Consider the following 19,528-nt stretch of genomic DNA (forward strand, 5'->3'; position numbering starts at 1 on the left):
GAAATTGGGCTTGAAAAAAACATTAGAAATAGTCCTGTGGCTTTCATAAGATAGGGGTAGAAACAATTTTAGTACATTTTATCTAAATTCTGTTAACTTTTCTATCAGTTACATGTAAAGCAGTTGTTAACATTTATGCACTTGTTACTGTATTCTGGAGCAAGCAGGTAAGAGGATATTGGAGAAGGATGTATTCCTCAGAATTATTCGATACAGAATCTTTCAGACCTTTTTCTTGCAAATTCAAACTCTTAGGTTCGTAATATTTTTAACTAAAAGTTTAAATGCTGTACACAGGCACGTGATGCAGTAAGTACAAAGGTGCAGTCTGACCATTGTGTTAATTTTGATGTCTAGTCTCAAAACTAAGTCCAAAAAACGTTATTCTGACCATAACTTACTTTCAGAAAGAGAGAACTGAATTTGGCTGAAAGTTTGTAAGATGTGACCTTACAAACTAGGGGGCTAAAACCAGTCCTTGTAAAAGGAACTAAGAATGACTAATAATTACCCTTTTACTACAGTTTGAGAAGTGTACCATTGTTTTGAAGCTTCTTGTGGAAATGCATATTATTCTGTTATCTTTAAATTAAGGGACGATGGTTCAAACTTTGGCTTGGAATGACACGTCTAACATTCTTTGTGGAATTCAAGATACCCGTTTTACAGTGTGGTACTACCCCAACACAGTCTATGTGGATAAAGATCTTTTGCCAAAAACTCTGTATGAAAAAGATGCAAGGTAATATATTCTTTTTGATCAAAATAGTATTTATATGTATTTTAACTAGTTTACTCATTCCTTAAAGAATTATGTTAATTTTCGCAGTTGAAGTAGAAGCCAGGGTTGCAACTTTTAAAATCCTTTTCATGTTACTACTTCTTGATTAGGAAATTAAGAAAAAGTGTTTAATAAGGTATATCATAAAGTTCAGAGTTGAAATGATGATGCACCGTTTAAAAGTAGAATAGCATCTTGATGCAAAAGCAAAATTTTAATCATATCTCTTGAAATATTGCCTTAGTTGTTTGCAAAAAAACAAACAAACAAAAAGATCTCTTTAAAGTATCTGTTGGAAATTAAAAGTATCAAGATATTGGGTTACAGATAATATTATTTCTAGCTTAGCATGTTTACTTTACGTGTTTACTTCAGCCTGTATGCTTTGTGATATGAAATTCTTCACAAAGAATACCTGAATTCATTATTTCATTCTAAGAGTTATGGGAGCCCAAATATTTTTTACTGAAAAATGTATTTGAAAATTTTTGCACAGATACCCAGTCTGCATTTGCCTTACCGCCAGTGAATGTGCATAACTATAATTTTATTTTTAGAGAACATTACAACTACCTGTTGGATATCACTGTAGAATAACTAGATGCTTAGATTTTTATATGCTCTGAAAATGAAGTATAATCATGTTGTAATTTTGAAACAAAGGTTTCTTTAAATTCTTAATGTTCTTTTCAGTAAGAAAGAAGTGAATATTAACTTACTTTTCTTTCTCTACCCAGTGAATTTAGCAAAAATCCCCAGATTGTACATTTTGTAGGAAATCAAATAACAATTAGAAGAGCAGATGGTTCACTTATTCACCTTAGTATTTCACCTTACCCTGCGATTCTTCATGAATATGTTAGTAGTTCTAAATGGGAAGATGCTGTCAGATTGTGTCGCTTTGTCAAGGTAAATGCTAGTTACTGGGAACGTAGAATTTATGTTTTCAAGTATTACTTTAATAATAATAATTGCATATCAGATGCTACATGTCATTTCTATTCTGCTTTGTTGGTGATTATTTTTGGGGTGGTCATGAAAAATAACACATTTTTCATAATTACATAATAAATGTATAAGTAATTTCATAATTTTCATTATACATAATAAAAATTCTTAGTTTTATTCACACCAAAGTCCAGATGGATTGAACACTGGTTCTCACAGAAGTTAGTAATAAGCTTAAGTTTTTAGGACTAGGCCTTAATATAACCAATTAAAAATTATCTGTATCGCCACATACAGTTGCCTGGTATTTTTTCATATTTTATTTCACTTGTTTTTGTTTTTTTTTCCTTTGCTTTCTTTTGTATGTATTTAGGCAACAGCAACAGATGAGGTGAGTCTGGCAGTCTTTAAAACAGACAAACAAAAATCCCCCCAAACCCTTCTTTCTTTCCCCCATTTACTCCTAGAGAAGAGTTTAGCACTTTCATATGATTATCATGACCTCGAATGTGTATTTCAAATATTTTTGTATTTGCATTATTAAATCAATAATACATCCAGATAAGTTGGGTTGTATAATGATTTTTGTTTTGATTGTTACCCCTTTAATACCAGGCTTTTATTCCAGTATTTGGCAGTGGGAACTGGGATTTCAAATACAGAATTATGTTAACTTTTTTGAGTAATCTAAATGTGTCATCTTCAAAAATAAAACATCTGTATCAGGTGGTAATATTCATAATACTGTTTCTTTCTGATTAATATGAAGGTTTTCTAATTCAAGGATTTTTTTTGTCAAACTTTTCTTTCATCCTCTTCATTCTTACAGGTAGAGCAATTCAATGAGTTTAATCATACTTAAAAAGAAAAATGTTTAACATTTTCGGTGCTTTTTTTATGAAATGCCAAGATAGGTATCATGTTATTTCACTGTCCTTTTTTTATAAGCTTTTCCTCATTAGTACCTATCTGTCAACAAGTGAGGAAGACCTTTCTCTCAAGAAAAACTGTAACAGAATCTTGATTTTCAGTCTGAAGAGTATTCGCATCACCTGGTTTTAAGCATCTAAGTTAGGTACCTAGGTCTCAGTCTTTGAAGACTTCTCCTTTCCATTGATTACAAAAGAAAGTTTTTGTCCTTGATAGAAGGTAATCTAAACCGGCCTAAACTAGATGGTGTGAATATCCTTTCTATTTCACAATTTGTGGTGTTTGGGCTGAGGAGTGACCTGGAATACCCTTACACCAACGTAAACAGAGAGCCATCACAGCTGGCTTTGGGTTGAGTGCTTTGTTTATCTTTCATGATCCCTAAACATGGGGATCCAGGGCTATTTTGTTGATTTTGGCAACCTAGGCAGACAGTTCAAAGTATTTCTAATCAGTAATAAGAAAATGGACCATCTTTCTGAGGCAAGAGGGAACAGCAAGGCCTATTGGTGAAAAACTCCTAGAAACTTGGTCTCTTGCATAATTTCAGGCTAAGCTTTCAGCATTTTATCACCTAATTTTCTAAATAATAGGGAATTGGGAAGAGAACATGACAAAGATTTTATATGCATTTGATTCTCTGAACAATTTTAATTCTCCAAAATTATGGGGTACCAGCAGGAAGGTTAATCTTGTCCTGAATCATGGTAAAGAGTAGGAACACGTGGGCAGGTGTGGAGATGGTGATAGTGAAACCATAGCATTAGGCTAAATTACTGTATTTCATTGGCTTTAGTGGGTCTTACCAGTTTTGTTTAATATAAAAGCGATTGTAAGACAGGGCATGGTAACGTGTTTAGAGCATACTCGGTGTAGCTGTTTATTCTGATGTAAATCAATAGTAATGCTATGCTGCCTCTAAAAACCTATCCACATTACAAAGTGTTTATTTTCAAATTTGTTATTGAACATATTTAACAAAATTATTAAACCCCACCTAATTCCTAGAGTGCATGTGGACTAACAAGTGCATTCAAAATTATATTTTTCCTGTCTGAACTAGAGTTTTCAGATGTGGTGGCCTAAACTATGTTAACTAATGTGTTTTAGTAGTGTATCTTTGTCATAATGTTGTCAGACTTGAAAAGGGAAGATAACAAAACGTCAGGATCTCTCTAAGTGTTTTTCTGAGTTAGTGGGGTTTCCTTAAGGTTTTGTAAAAAAAAAAAAAAAAAAATACAATGCAAAAGTCATGAAAATAGAAAACAAGGGTGTAATATTATCATTACTACTAAGTTTTTTCTAATTCTTAATTCTAAACATAAATTGGACTGAAAATATCACAAAGGAGACAGACAGAACTTTTGAAGCTCTTTCTTGCTTTTCACCAGGCTCATCGTCTACAAAATAATTTTTTTTCCTTTCTCTCTGTATTCGTAGTACGTTTATGATAAATGTGCAGTTATTGTGTCAGCATCATGGTTCCCGTACAGTTATTTGTGAAGCCAGGTTGAGATGAGCCAGGTTAAAGTACTGGTTTTTAACCACAATCAGCGCTTTGGTTTCCAGCATAGTTCCACAAGTAATGACAGGGACACTGATGATGAGGTCGTAAAGTGATACTATGGCAAGAGTTCATTACTGTCTGAGATGCTGAAAACTAGTGATTCATTCAGCCCCACTGTCAGTCTCAGGTGATCACAACATCAATGTTTTTATAATGAAGGAGAAATAATTAAGTAGTGACTTTCTAATAAGAGACTTAGACCATGAGAGAAATGTTGTGTTTGTACAATAATAATACATTGTTTTCAGGACTTTTATACTTCCTTTGAGAAGTCATTTTTAGCATGATAATAAATATTTGAAGTTTTAGGAGTTGCATTTTTTAAAATTAAATTAAATTTCTTATTTATTTATTTCTTATTAATTTATTTCTTATTAAATTAAATTTCTTAAAATCCTTAAATTTCAGGATCAAACTATGTGGGCATGTTTAGCTGCTATGGCGGTTGCCAACAAAGACATGGCTACAGCAGAAATTGCCTATGCATCAATTGGTGAGGTAAAAGAATGGTGTTGTTTATTTCCAGTTAAATTGTTGCAAAGCTAATTTTATTAATTTCCCTTAATTTAATTATTGTACATCTCGTTAACAGATTGACAAAGTTCAGTATATCAATTCCATCAAAGATCTTCCATCAAAAGAGTCAAGGATGGCTCATATACTGCTGTTCAGTGGAAACACCCAAGAAGCTGAAACCCTGCTTCTTCAAACAGGCCTTATTTATCAAGCAATTCAAGTCAACATTAATCTTTACAATTGGGATAGGTAGTATTTCTTCAAAGACAATATGCTTATAAGCAGTCTTGCTGAGGTAACCTGTAAGTTATTTAGATCACTTGTTTTATTGCAGATACTTAGCTGACTAATTTCCTATCTGTAATTGCCCAGAGCTGTAAAAAGATGAAGTAAATCATATCCTGACAATAACCAAAGAAGTAACTTTTTTTCTGTCATATTTAGAAGGTACAAGTATTCTGTGATAAAAGTCCAAAACATGCTTGGAAGCATTTTTAAATAACACTTTGCTTTTTCATTATTGTTAACACAGAAAAGTCCTTAGCAATACCTCAAACTGTATGTGACCCTCAAAGAATTAAGGCTGGTTTGAAATGTCTTGTTGCTAAAAATAGACACGTGGTTATTCAGACTCCCAGCACTGTGTAGGTGGATGAAATATGAATTAGGCCTGGGAAAACAAAGTAGGAATTTCTCCTTTAAACAAAACCCCACGTTTTCTAACAGAATCTAACAGGGGCCATTTACTTCTAACTTCTCTGCTATTCTATTTCTATCACTGGGTAAAAAGTTGTTTTTCCCCCACATATCTGTGTTTTTTATTATGTTGCCTAATATGTATCATCTAAAAACTGTGTCTATCAAACATAAGTATTCCTTATGCCATTGAGAAGAAAACAGACGTGAGAGTACTCAATTATACTAATCCAATTACTAATCTTTCCCACCTATAGAATATTTGTAAATGCTGTGTAGCATACACCATAAATGTATATTATGACGCTATTCAGAAGCGATTCCTGACTGTAATAAAATTGTTTAAAATTGTTACTTTTGCCCCTTTATATTCAGAGTGCTAAACTCTAACCATTCTGGTTTATTTCCTTGAAATAAAAAGACTCCCATTGTCAAACTCCAATGATGTGATGAGGTTGTCAACAGAAATAATTGTTGGATATTTTTTATAGCATGCATCATAAAAGCAGACAGTCTCCTTCACTGGCTACTTTTAACCTCCTGTGACTGATACTAATGTAAAACTGCTCGGCACTATAGATTAGGAATCTTTGCCTGCAGCCCAAACGCTTTTCAGCATATTGTTTTGCAAAACCATGGTGATTGTAGTTGTGCCAGAGCATTTACATAGCCTGACAAGCCCATTTCTGTTTTATTCCAGGGCCCTAGAACTAGCAGTAAAGCACAAGACACATGTTGACACAGTCCTGGCTTATCGACAAAAGTTCCTAGAGGACTTTGGTAAAAAAGAAACAAACAAAAGATTTTTGCAATATGCCGAAGGTGTAAGTATTACTCAAAATTATTCCTACAGCTTTTGTCCAGCCTGCTCTTTGTAGCCAGGTTGGGAGGGTGGGGGGAAATTGCTTTTACATTTTCCTTCTTCAGTTCAAATGTGGACACAAATCTTAAGATTTTACATCTGAGTACAAGTTCATAGCTTGATGTGTGGCTACTTGGCTAGTAATAGTTGTGCCTGTGTTTTATTTGAAGGCACAGGTATGGAATGTATATATTTAGTATCTGGCAAGGATTACACAAATGAAGGCACAGTTGCTTTCTATAAACAGGGAACTAGACCTTAGTATGGTTGAATGTGTACCTCTTAAAAGTCTTCAACGTTTTTATGTAATTTTATGGATAGCAACAATAACAGAGCCTGAAGGTATCCAGACATATATTAAGAGTGAACTACGAACCGTTCTGCCAAATATGATAAATAGCTAAATATACAATTTCATCAAACCTCCAGAAACCCTCTCCATCATCAGTAGGTCATTTCAATTTATTAGCATTTCACAGGTCCTAAAGACAGAGGACAGGTCTTACAGTTCATAAGCTAGAAGTATCTTAGGTGCCACTGGAGTACTTCTGCACATTTCCTTTATGAGAGGCACCCACGTGTGCACCTTAGACAGCACTTTCATTGAGCAGCCCTTATGTCCTTCCTGCTCTTCCCCTCGCTGTTCCTAAGCATTCTGAGAGTGAAACTATGAAAAGAGACATGTACTTTGACTGTGTCGGATCCTTTCATCCACTGTAGCTGATGGATCAGGAAATATATCCGAGTTGTTAGCTCAGGTCCTTTAATTGGATAGTGCCCATTATACTTTCAATAAAGCTCAATTTCTAATGTAAGTCATTAGCTTTTAGCACTTCTAAGGCTGTTTCATATCCTAAACAAGAATAAAAGTCTGCACAGTATCTAGCCCTGCAATGAACCATTCTGCAGTACTTTACCTAGAAAGTACAGAAAAATAACAGAACAGATTCCAAGCACTCTTACCATGCAGCAATTTTGGCTGCTATGCTGGAAGTATGTCTTCTACATACTTTAAATCCATTATTAAGCAAAAATCATGTTAATCCCTTGATGCTTCTGAAATAGACTTTTTAGATAATACTGTCTTGTCTTTAAGTCACCAAGAAAGCTGTAGTTTCTGGAAGGGTTCCCAAGCAATAACACCTTGTCAGTGACAAGGTGTGAGCAGAGTGATGCGAGTGGAGCCTGTTTCACCTTACATTCAGTCTTGAAACTTGGGTCTCAGACTGCAGAAGATTTCAGGAGTAAAGAAGTCCTTTTCCCCATCCATGTTCTGGAGGTCTTTTCTGCTGGCTCTGAAACTAGGAGAGGACCTACTTAATGAAGTGGATTTTAAGCTGTTGGCTACACTGGTAACTAAATTCTTAATTCAGCCTGTCAGACTCATATAGCACAGTTAGAAGGAAACGTTCAGGGCATCGAAGAGAAAAGCGACATTTTGTGCTGCTATTCCTTCTCAGGGAAAAAAAGGGGGTCTCAGTTTCCCTCTTGCCACCTAAAGCTCCTTCACGCATAAGGAAGGAGTTTCTACCTCTTCTGTACTGCAGCTGAGAGCACTGATCTGCAATCAGATACAGAATCTAAACAATGTGCTTAGTTGTTATATCTCTTGTCTTTATATATAAAGTATTATGAACCTAATATGTATTCTGAGAATCCATATCTTGGCAGTTACTAGGTGTCACTGGCAAGGGTTGTTGGCTTCACTGGCAAGTAGCTCTCTGGGCTGGATGGCAGAATTAGCCATATATACGGCATGTTTAGCATCTGTGTGACATCTGTTAAAGCAAACACATTCTTTCTTAAAGCTCCATAAAGATTTCAGTCATCAGATACAAAGCACCTGGACCCAGTAAATGCATACTGAATTGAGGTATTAACCTTTTCACATGAGAATGTGGGTATTGCAGTTACATCTTCCCTCATAGAGAATCTTCCTTGTTATTTCATGACTTAGTTAACAGAGTAACAGCTACTCTGAAAATTCCCTGTGCAGCAGTTGAGATTTTTTTCCCATCCCATCTTCGACAATCTTAATTCTTCAGCAGTGAAACTGAAGTTCACAATTACATTTTTGCCCAGTTTTTGGACATGTTTTTATAGTCATCAAATGCACCGTGATCTATTTTTTTTCTTGTCAAGCATTCTTGGAAAGACAAACAACTGTTGTACCCCACTGTACCATGGATACTGTACTATATCTATTGTCTGAAGTTTCACTGAAATAGAGTACAGCCAGAAGATGATGATTCTCTGCAGCTGGAGAAATGCCAAGATAAAGCTAAAACATTTATTGATGTAGAAGACAAATTTCAAGCAGAAATCTGATTTCTGTTATATCCGATAACTAGTGTTATATGCTATCAGTTTACTTGGTGGACTTTAGGTGCAATCAAAAGACATCACTGCATGTATTATTGATAAAGGGCTATAGTCTCAGTAATAGGACACAGATGTCATTACATTTAAATTAGTTGCAAGTTGATCCAAGTTATTTTCGTGTTTTATTGGGGTTTTGCCAGACACAATGAGATGTATTAGTATTTGTTAAAATAGATCAAGCTTGTTTTATTTTAAAGGTGGAAAGCTCAGTTTGTTAGAACTCAACTGTGCCTTCATACATTCCATTAGTATAAGTTGTCACTTATACATGAAGAGCTATATAATGATTGATATGGTCGCTTCATAATTGTAACTTCAAATTGTCCTGTTAGTGAATAGCTATCTGTTTGACCTCTGTATATAATGTTAGTTGACCTCTGCATACTCGCTTTTCTGTTCTTACAGCTGGAAGTTGATTGGAATAAAATCAAAGCCAAAATAGAGATGGAAATTGCTAAAGAAAGAGAACGAGCAGCAGCCAGTCCCACAGTGAGAGCTAGTGTAACTGTACAGCAATAACTGTCCTTTTGGTCACCTTAATAAGTGCTTCTTGAATATTTTATAGTGGTGTATTTTGACAAACTTGAATAAAAAAAGCCACAGCAAATATTTTGTGGGGAACAGGAGTGAGAATTGCTGTAGTTCTTGTTAACTGTTGGATGACAGGCAGAATTATTTATTTACTGTAGTCTCATTTTGAGCTGGGGTTATGTTCTGATGCCCTACCTCCAGTGAGTAGCTACATTGTAGTCCATAATACATGTATGAGAAAAAAGGGAAATTAACTGTCTTTCCATTAGCGGTGCTTAAATTTTCATTGCCATTAAAATTATTTAACCTTGGTTGCCTCTAATTAAGTACTGATTTCCCTGTTTAGGTACCTAGTTAAGTAGTCTGGTTATTTCTGCAACCTCAGGGACCTCTGAAAAGACTTATTTAAATTGCCCTAAAACAAATTGACCAGGCTTTTAAGTGTTGAAAATTTAAAAAGGAGCTTGCACCTATAAAGTACAAAAGAATATTTCACTTAGTTACGGTAATACATATTTCTGCCTGTACGTATGTACTAGCAAGTTCTTTAATAGATGATTTCAGATTACTTCAGCGACACAGGTTTGTCACTGTAGCAAACTATTTAGCAATAAAGGGTGTTTTCTGAGATAATGTAAGTTGTTTAAAATACTATGGAATGTGCTTTGAATGTTGCATGAAGTAACAAAAGGTGTTGTTGGTTGGTTTTGTAGAATCTAACACATATAATTGACAACGATATTCAGAGCTTCCTTAAGGTTAAAATATCATATTAATTTAAAATACACTTATTTTTTTCTGCCCAAAGCACTTGACTTGAAAATACTGTTTTTACATTTGTGTTGTTTCATCAAGATATATTTTTCTTTGTTTTCCATGCGAAAGTGGCTGCATATGTTAGTTGTTCTTTGCAGAAGCCCTTTGCATTATAAATACGTGAGCAGGTTATTCATAATTGACATTGTATAATATGCATCTTTCAAATGTTACCATTAAAATGTTAAATATCTATATATCTGGCAAATTTCTTCTGTTTTGTAAATCATTATATGGCACTTTTTTACATAGTTCATAAATATCTTAATAAAAAAAAATAAAGGGTTTTGGTTTTTTTTAATGTGTCTAACAGATAATGCATTAGGTGATCTCCATTGATTAACTTGACTGCTAAATAAAACAACGTTTTTGTTGTAGCTCATTTGAAGCTCCGCAGTACTCTGGTGGACTGACATGTGGCAAAGTGAACACCTTCCCCTTCCATTGACTTGGAGAAAGCACTTACTAGTTCCAGAATTGAGCCCAAAATATCACTAATGGCAAGTGTTTAATGTTAAATTTATGAAACCTGGCTCAGATTTGTAATGCAATGTAAGCAATTTTTGAAGACCAGTCTAGTGGTGATGCAGAGTGCAGGGTCTCAGCTCGATCGTGCTCTTTTATTCTTGGGCCGGTTGGAAGTACAGCAGAGGCAGCAAATTCACTCAGCTGCTTAAAAAAGCTTGGTGCGTGCAACAATTCACCATTGCAAAGGTGAGAGAAAACAGTGGAATGGATGCCACGCTTGCAAAGGTACTGTCTTAGACTGACTGCCCTTCAGGTTGGTGTCGATGTCACTCGCAGAAAGTGGTACTGCAGTACTTCAGGCTGGCTCTCCGTGTCTCAGTATTAATGAGAAGTGTTGTATTTGTAGGTGATGGGAAAGGTTGTTTAGTTCCTAGGCCAAAGCACAATGAAGACCTTAGGGTATTTATCGCTGATCAGATCTGGTTTTTTCCATGCACATCCAGTCCTGAGCTACATGCTGTGCTGAGCATGTTTGCATTAAACAGAAAAACAAAGAATAGAAAACAAAGCAAAACAAGTATTTGGGAAAAGCACTGTTGTTCTGTTCCAACATGCAGATAACCTGGTACAATTCTGACCTTGGGTATGAAATCTAAATTTCAGAATACTCTCAGAAGAAAACATCCTTATATGGCTTACCTGGGATTGTTGCAGGGTTTTTACGTAGCACAATTGCAATTCCCAGAAAAGTGCCCTTTGTCCAGTCCAAGATAATTTTGTGCTGGTTTGTCTGGGGGTTTTAAACTTCTGCATTGCATTTGTCTGTACCTGTTTTCAGTTGTTTTCAATAGTTCACTTAATGACATCTATTAAGTAAAAAGAAATACCAGGAGGATACAGATGTTTCAAGTATGTTTATAACAAGCTGCAGCAAACCTTGCATATCTGCTTCAGTAGGCCCTTTCTGATGTGTTCAGGTAAGATTGGCATATTAGCAAGTGCAAAGTAAGATCAAAAGTACTTTCACCTTACTGGTTGTGTTTGTGTCGTATTACCTCCTTGTCCAAACCCTGATTTAAAACTACCTAGAGCTGTAAATGAAACAGCTAATCAATTACTGGTTGCATTATTGTCCAGTGCAAGAATACTGATTCTTCAATGATTTAAGAATACCTATTTTTAAAACAGATAGAGCTCTCTTTAACTATTGACTGTTTAATTTAAAACATCGTAAACCTATTTAAGAAGTAGGGATTAACAGGATTGAAATTTAATTGGTTTAGTTGCTGTTGTGATGTGTCAGTTATTCAAATATAACCCCTATTTTGCCATAGCCAGATGGGTGTTGTAGTTCATATACTTCATTTGACCTTGACCACAGTAGATTCTCTCTGGTTGTAAGAAGGGAGATTCAAATGGATATGTGAAAAATGTGTCTTTAAGTGAGGTAGAAGTAAAAGCTAAGCTGAGTGTTTAAAAGCCATAACTGAATTAGGAAAGCAATGTACTGAAAAAATGTTGTGTGCATTAGGTAGCACTTCTGTCTTTTAAACTTTCAAACATTACAAACATTGCACTTGGCTCTCCTTGCACGTGGGCTTGGAAATGACATAAAAATATGCAGAATTTTTTTTCCCCATTCTAGCAGTGTAATGGGGGACAAACCTAAATAATCTGTTAATGTCAGTCAGTACCCTACCCTGCGCTGGAGGACAGATGTTTTTACATCCCAGTCTTCATGCGTTGTCCATCATCTGTTTGGTGACAGACAGAGGTTGCAGTCTGTTCTGTGTGGACAGTTTTCTATTTATGGTGCACAGCAGCCACCATACGTTTCTAAGAGAAGTTACTGATGGGTGCTAATGGTGGTTGCAATGAAGCGCAGTGAAAAGAGCGTTTTAGGAACATCCTCTTGGATTTGGAAAAAAAAAAAGAAATTTGGATGTACTGCTTTAATCTTGCTTTACACCATGTTTAAGCTATCATTTTCGATGCAACTATTCCCGGTAATGCAAATGGTTAAAGAAACTTTCTTCATTTTTACTTCTAGCTTAAATATTTTATGGTTTGCATATTTTTAATAGTTCAGAGGAAAAGGAAAAATACTTTTTGTGTTCTGGTATTTAAGACAATAAGACTGTGAGATCCATATTTGTCTGTCGGATTTTATCCTTTGGAACTGGAACAGGATGAAGCTTTGAATCATCTGACATGAAAATTTAATTTCACAGCGTACATAGAACCACTTCTTACTGCAGAAAAACAAACGTTCATCTCTAGGAGATTCTGCGCAGGGGAGAACCGTGGGTATATCCCATTTGTACTAGAGGCCAGAAGCTGTGTCGTAGTAGCATCTTTGAGGGAGACGAGAGGTAACAGGGGGTAAGAGGTGGTGTTCGAGTGTGTCTGGGAGTTAGGAACTCGGGGCTTCGACTCTTGTTTGTGGCTTTGTCGTGCCCTCTTTCTGCCTCGCTTCTTCCATCTGCAGATGGGAGTAATGTATTTAGCGATGTTGCAGAGCCGGTTTTCGGATTCTAGGAAGTTAATGTACATAATGCGGTCAGACAGCGGAAGGGCTGGTGAATTACAACTTTAAAGGTTTTCAAACCCCAAACCAATAAACATTAATACATGTCATGGCACTTGATGAAGACGGCCAGTATTGTTATTCCCTTATTGACAGATGAAGTCACTTGACCATGGTGATCCAGCAGGCCCACGCAAGCCGGCAAGGGAACCGAGCCGCCTCCTTAGCTGAGCCCTTCCCGCTGATGCAGACAGCTGGAAGGAGACCATCCTCATCCCTGCTAGAAACTGGGATAGTTGGTGAAGGCAATTGAAATGCCAAGGAATTGGTCTGCAGCACAGACTACAAGATGGAGCTGTGCAGCTCACATTGAATTTTAACAGAAACTGCCCAGACCGAATTTGATGGAGGTTTCACAGCCAGGAGTTCAGCGAGAGCTGTGTGTGCAGCGAGCACAGCTGGGGAGGAAACTTCCCGGGGTCTGCCTTGAGCTGCAGTGGGATTTCATCCAAACCTATCAACCTGCGTTCTGTTAAAAGGTAAAACTCACTGTTGTAGATAACCAAAACCATCCTGTGATCCTCTGAGACTTAGTCTTTGCTATTTCTTCAGAAAATACCTAGATTCTATTGAATAGTGAATGGAAATACTGATGGTAAAAGGGGGAGAAAAAAGAAGTGCTATCCGTTGAATTATGATGTGTCGGTACTTCTGATTCCAAAAGAAGCAAAGTAAGAACCAAAACGTTGGTGTTACACTGACAGAGTGAGTCTTAGGAATGGCAAATGCCTCAAAGCTGTGAAATACACTGCTTTTCAAGCAGTAAAGCAATTTGAGAGCTGTATCTCACTGGCCTGGTGCCAGCCTTGACATGATTTTTCAGGCATATCCAGCAAATCTGCCTGAAAAGTGATGTAAGCCCACTGTGTTTGGTTTGGGCCCCTTCACTGAAATGATAAATTCCTTTACAGTTTAACTTTTAAGAAAAAATTAACTGGGAATTTACGTCATTTATAAAATAGAAGTCATCATTTTGGCAAGATATTAATCTCATATTTTCCCAGAATGATGCCCTTCCTGCAGCTACAAGTTTTTGAAGCCTACAGGATTAATCAGTCAGCTTAACCATGATACAACCAACTCACAAATATGCCATTAAAGATTCTCCCACATAATCTGTGCTGTCTTCAGGCCTAAAAAGAGCTGTTGAAGAGCTAATTCTCATTTGTAAGGGACTGGTATCTGCTGCTTCTTTGCCTGCTTGAAACCTTTAATAAAATATTGAGGTGTGGAAAAATGGGAAAACTGCTTGGAAATCGGAGTGATCTGCCTGGTGATGGAGCTACCCTCAGCCTAGTAAGAAGAAAAGCATGCACATGATGGAGAACGCTGACACTGCTGCTTAAAAATGTAAATAAACTAGGAGATGTCTTCTCTTTGAGCTTTCACTAAGTGATTGGAGCATGCAAGCCTCATTAGACAAATAAACCATTGCAAATGATTACTCTTTCAGGAATTAGGGTTTTTTGGGGGTAGACACATCTGCAATGAATGGTCAGTGAAGAGCTCGGTTGTTCATTGTTTTTTCCAAAGCTCTTATGACTCATCCTTCTTTCATTCCAGATGTTAATCCATGGGTTTCCATATAAATTAACCAATCTGCATATTCATTTCTGTTCAAAATAGAACATAGGAGGTTCTGTGTAAGTGCAAAATTGGTAAGTGGCATGATTTTACTCTGTTTCAATTATTGGCTGGTTTATATTGATGACTATGGGGATTAGGTCAGCCAGTTGCACTTGTATCTTGCTTGTCCATAGAAATAAGAATTTACAGTAAAAAACCCCAAGGCCAACTGTCATTTAATAACAACAAGAGAGCATAAGTTCTATTTTATTTTGTAAATTAGTATGATCAATTAAAAAGAAGAATCTGGGGTCAATTATGATATATCTAGAAACAAAGGCAAGGTAGAAAATACTTCGGAAAGAGTTATAACAACCATGGAAGGAAAAAATGGAGAAAATAGGCAATAATGGCTGTTAAAACCCTGATCACTGTGGCCAAGACCTGGCAAAGGCGTATGCATGTGCTGCCCTTCATGGACCGTGGATAATCCAGCTGGACTCACAGAGGTAACTCACTGTGCGTAGGAGACTAAACCTTTCCCCCCTGTTTTCCTACTCTTTTTCCTTTGGACTGGAAGCTTGTAGCGTTCTGGATTTTCAGATTTCCTATCCAGTACCAACCCTGCAGCTGACTGCACCTGGTTGCAAAAGTGCACACCAAGAGCTGCGAGCGTGCCTGCAGGACCAGGTTTTCACTAGTCTGCTCAGAAAACTTAAAGCTGAGTGTATGCAAGTGATGAAAATCACTGCAGAAGCAGATGTGAAGATCTGCTTGGTGAGCACGAGAGAGCCCAAGCAGGACTTAGCTGTTCACTGCTGCTCTCAAAAGGGGCAAATTTCATGTACATTACAGCATGGTGTCCTGGGAAGCCAATTTGGCTTGTTAAAGTTGTATTGTTTTCAGTTGCCTTATTCACTTCAGAATAGTTGAAGTTATAAATAACCAATAATGGAAAAGCTAGAAGCTTTCTAAAACAAATGCAATTCTTGATGATATTACCTAGAGATAGGGGGAAGATTGGGGAAAAAAAGGCAATTTATTGTTATTTATATTTCAGGATTGATATTCAACATAGAAATTTCGAGACTTGAATTTCTTTATTTTTGTGAGATCAGAGATATCTCATGTCATATTTATTCAGTGGCTCCAAACTCAGCTGACATTTCATGACTCCATAAATACAGTTGTGTTATAATTGTTGATCTGAATGTGTTATAATTGTTCATCTGAATATATATATATATATATATATGATTTGAATTGCAATGGCTATAGCATTACTTGTGGTTTTATGCAATCGATGGAATATGCGGATGATTGTGCACTGAGCATTATGTTAATATAAAGTGAGCACGGCAATTACCTGTTCACCAGTTATCACAATTGCCTGGCTATCATCTTCTCCTGGGATCATCGCTTTGCCTTCCCATAAAATTTGACATACTAATGTATCCTCTGCACTGATATTTTACTCTGTAGGGTATGGGGAAAAGCTGGGGAGAAGAAAAGTTTTTGTGAATTGATCATATGTGAGAGTCTCTATTTCCAAAGTATATTTTTATTGATCCAATTCGGTCAATGGTTGCCCCATGCTATAAAATTTCAAATACTGAAATGCAAACTGTTAGTTTTAATTCACGTGCCTTCACCCTACTGCAAATGTTTCTAATGGGAACCAAGTGCTTCATATGAAAATACGATGGTCTGATATCTTCAGGGAAATAGAGGGATACGTTCTTTCTCTGCACAGAACTAGGGAATATGCCTGGAACAATTGGATTAAATGGATGTACAAAGAATATGGTGTTTAATTACTTCTGTGTCTTTTGTGAAGGGTCTGGAAGAATTTTTTTGCTTTATGTAAAGAAATAGCTATGGTAGTTGGAAACCTGCAGTTTGGAAATATTCTAATCTCTGTTCTAAATAAGCATTCAGGTTTTCTTTGAGATTAAACAGATATGCCTTCAAAAAAGGTAGAAGAGAAGGCTTGTATCTACATCTCCATGGACTGTAAAAGATCCTTGGTTCCACCCCAAGTGAAGCTAGGAAAAAAAAAAAGATATTTTATGAGGTCTTTGGGCACAAACCAGTTCCAGTCTCGGGGGAGAGCTCAGGTGAAGCTCGTGGTAATCGTATATGAAGCAGTGATCAGTTGGCAATCTAGGACTAAGTTAGATACTCCTTCAACTGAGATGTCAGTGAGGATGGAGACGACTTCTGCCCTTCCTTGGAGTTTGTTATTTGCCTTGTTCATGTAAAGTTTTCTAGTGAAAAGCATCCTGCACCTTGACAGACTACCTTCTGCAGACAGACGCTAGCACAGGCAATTCAAACCTCTCTGTGAAATAAATTCCTTCAAGCTTGACCTTGAGTAATTTACTATAGGGGTGAGTCTCGCTCAGCCTTTGGTGTCCTGTCACTTGGGCATGACCACAGGGACTGCTGTGCCATGGGTCAAGTATGATAATGGTTTCTTTTTCTTTTTATTTAAGACATTCTTCATTAACAACTGGACTTCTTAGCAACTGCATTGGCCATCTCCTGGTAAGGGTATAGCACCAAGCTGGGCCATATTTTAAACATAATATTTTCTTTGTAAGGATGTTCTCCCAGATCCAAGTATTTTGGCAGAGCAAAAGGAGGTTGAGGAAAAGCTATTGATCTACCTATTCAAAATTATGTTTTACTCCTCAGAGTTCCTTTCTTAGCTGAATCTGCCCAAAGTATAGTCTGGCAGTGGATTTCCCACAGAAAACACACGCTTTTTTCCAAGCTTTCCGTGTTCAGACCGGTTAAGAGTTGAACTATCAGAGGTGAGCCATGGAGAGATGGGCCCTCTCAGCCCCTGGGTTTTCCTTGTCCCTTCTGTGTGTAAATGAGTTTTTACTTCTCCCTGGTCCCTGCACAAACACTTGCTCCTTGCTGGGGAAAGGAGGGAGGGCAAATACAAAATACAGTAATAATGCAATATTAAAGGAGAACACTAAAAAATGCACTATTATTTCCTATTGGGAGGGACATTTAAAAAGTTGTATTAGTCGATGTTAGCACTCAGACAGCAGAAATTAGTTAATACGTTAAACTCTGGGTGAGAAAAATGTTTGTCTTTTAAAAGTAATATAGTCAGTCCACTGGCTTTTGAGATTTAAAATTGCACATTTTGAAACAGAGCATTTTCTCTGCCTCGCTGGCGCTTCCAAAAGCGATGCCCTGGGATTTTGAGGCACTAAATTCATTGGGCTCACTCAGAATAAACTGCCATGGGCAGGAGCTTCCAAACTTCCCCTGGAGGTGTGGGGCTGGCGACCGAGTTACACAGCATTAGGTTGAGTACTTAATTTCTGTGTTGCTATTTAAGATACAGAATTACTGTTACGCATCATATTTTGTTCAAGAACATGCTGCCCTTGTTGCGTGCAAAACTGCTCCTGCCTTGGCACCGCGGATGCAGAAGGCTGGCAGTACCCACAAATTCTGAAACCCCCCTTATCAGTGGACTTTGACTCACAATAGACTCTGTACAGCAGGGGAAATCAGTGTTTTCACTGAAAAAGTCAAGCAAATTCTAAAGGAATCGATCTTTCCCCACCAATTCTGCTGTTCCTTCAACGTTGGCACTGCAGGCACTTTGTGGGAGTGAAGGTTTTATAACCCCTCCTGGTTGGGATGGAGAAACAAAAAGGCAGGCTTGGGTTCCTTGGCGTTTTCCCTGTTTGTTAGGAAGACTCGGCATTATTCCCAGTGCCGTAATCTGTCTTTGCACCAGGACCCGTGTCAGCGTAACCCAAGAAGCTCCAGGTGAGAAAGCGTGGCAGGATCAGGTCTGGTTTCTCTGAGTTACAACCATCTCAGGTCCTCCTCCTCCTCCGGCTGTCTCTGTCCCCTGCAGTGTATAAAAAAGGCCTAATCTCAATTCCAGTAAAAATAGGATTGCCACTTCAACTAGATAGGAGGATTTCATGCAGCACCTGGGAACACCTTTCTGTCTTAGCATTTTTAGCTGTGATATAGAAATGTTTAGAAGCCACAGCAAGAAATATTTCAAAATTCAGATGCCCGTATCGATACCTATGTCCATATCTGTCTTTGACATATATCCAAAGCCCCGGTTCTGTAGCATGAGGAATGGCTCTCTTACACCTAAGATTATTTACCAACCTTGCCTGCGAGGGGAGGAGGGGTATCTCATGCTCGCTGTCGTTGGGAGCCCTTTAGCTGGGACCCATAGACCGAGGTAACTGGTTTTTCGGAGGGTTTGTGGGCAGGAGACCTGGCAGCGGTTGGCACCGAGGTCTGGTGTGGCCTGTGCTGGATTGGGCCATTGATTTCCCTTAGAGCAAAAGTGATCCCAGGTCACCTCAGTGAAATAAAAAACATGGTACCAGAAGGTGCTAATATTTTATTAGCAAGCATTGGAGGTTGTTTTACTCAGGTCACCTTGCTGGCAAAGGCAAGGCTTATGTACAACGGCTGCGTGATGCCGAAGAGGAAAGCCTGATCTTGCTTTCCCCCACGCTTGCACCTACCCCTGCCACCCGTGGGTGCGGGAGGTGCGAGGATCGCCCCGTCAGGCCGGCTTCGTGCAGCCGTGTCCGTGCAGACCCTGCCCACGCTCTCCAGCTGCTTCCACGGATGAGCAAACCCGGCGTTCCCGAGCCCACGGCACGTGCCCAGGCGGGGAGAGCTGGAGATGCTGCGCTGAACCGCAACCGGCTCTTTCCATCACCCCACAAAGAGCATGGCGTTGTACTGGCGGTGATGTCGTTCTATCAGAGGTGACGTCCCCACGTCAGCTTCCTCCCGGATGACTTATCCCTCTTCTTAACCAGGAGCTCCCCAGGCTGCAGGTCCCTCCAGGACTGCGGCGTGTCCCTC

At 37.9% G+C, this 19,528-nt stretch overlaps 1 protein-coding gene across 6 annotated transcripts in view; it reads left to right on the plus strand.

Moving 5' to 3' along the window:
- IFT80 (intraflagellar transport 80) overlaps positions 1 to 10,226 on the plus strand; it is a 56,786-nt gene extending 46,560 nt beyond the window's left edge. For 5 of the 6 annotated variants that reach the window (XM_052802999.1, XM_052802998.1, XM_052802996.1 and 2 more), the window contains 7 exons: positions 595 to 742; positions 1,519 to 1,690; positions 2,103 to 2,120; positions 4,635 to 4,724; positions 4,819 to 4,991; positions 6,139 to 6,262; positions 9,088 to 10,226. In XM_052802999.1, the coding sequence (XP_052658959.1) occupies positions 595 to 742; positions 1,519 to 1,690; positions 2,103 to 2,120; positions 4,635 to 4,724; positions 4,819 to 4,991; positions 6,139 to 6,262; positions 9,088 to 9,201 (839 nt within the window). In that variant the 3' untranslated portion in view covers positions 9,202 to 10,226. The remainder of the gene's footprint in view (positions 1 to 594; positions 743 to 1,518; positions 1,691 to 2,102; positions 2,121 to 4,634; positions 4,725 to 4,818; positions 4,992 to 6,138; positions 6,263 to 9,087) is intronic. The other variant, XM_052803000.1, reaches the window with a different exon arrangement.
- The last annotated feature ends 9,302 nt before the right edge of the window (positions 10,227 to 19,528 follow it).

This window comes from Harpia harpyja, chromosome 12 (genome assembly GCF_026419915.1).
Source record: "Harpia harpyja isolate bHarHar1 chromosome 12, bHarHar1 primary haplotype, whole genome shotgun sequence".
NCBI lineage: Eukaryota > Metazoa > Chordata > Aves > Accipitriformes > Accipitridae > Harpia > Harpia harpyja.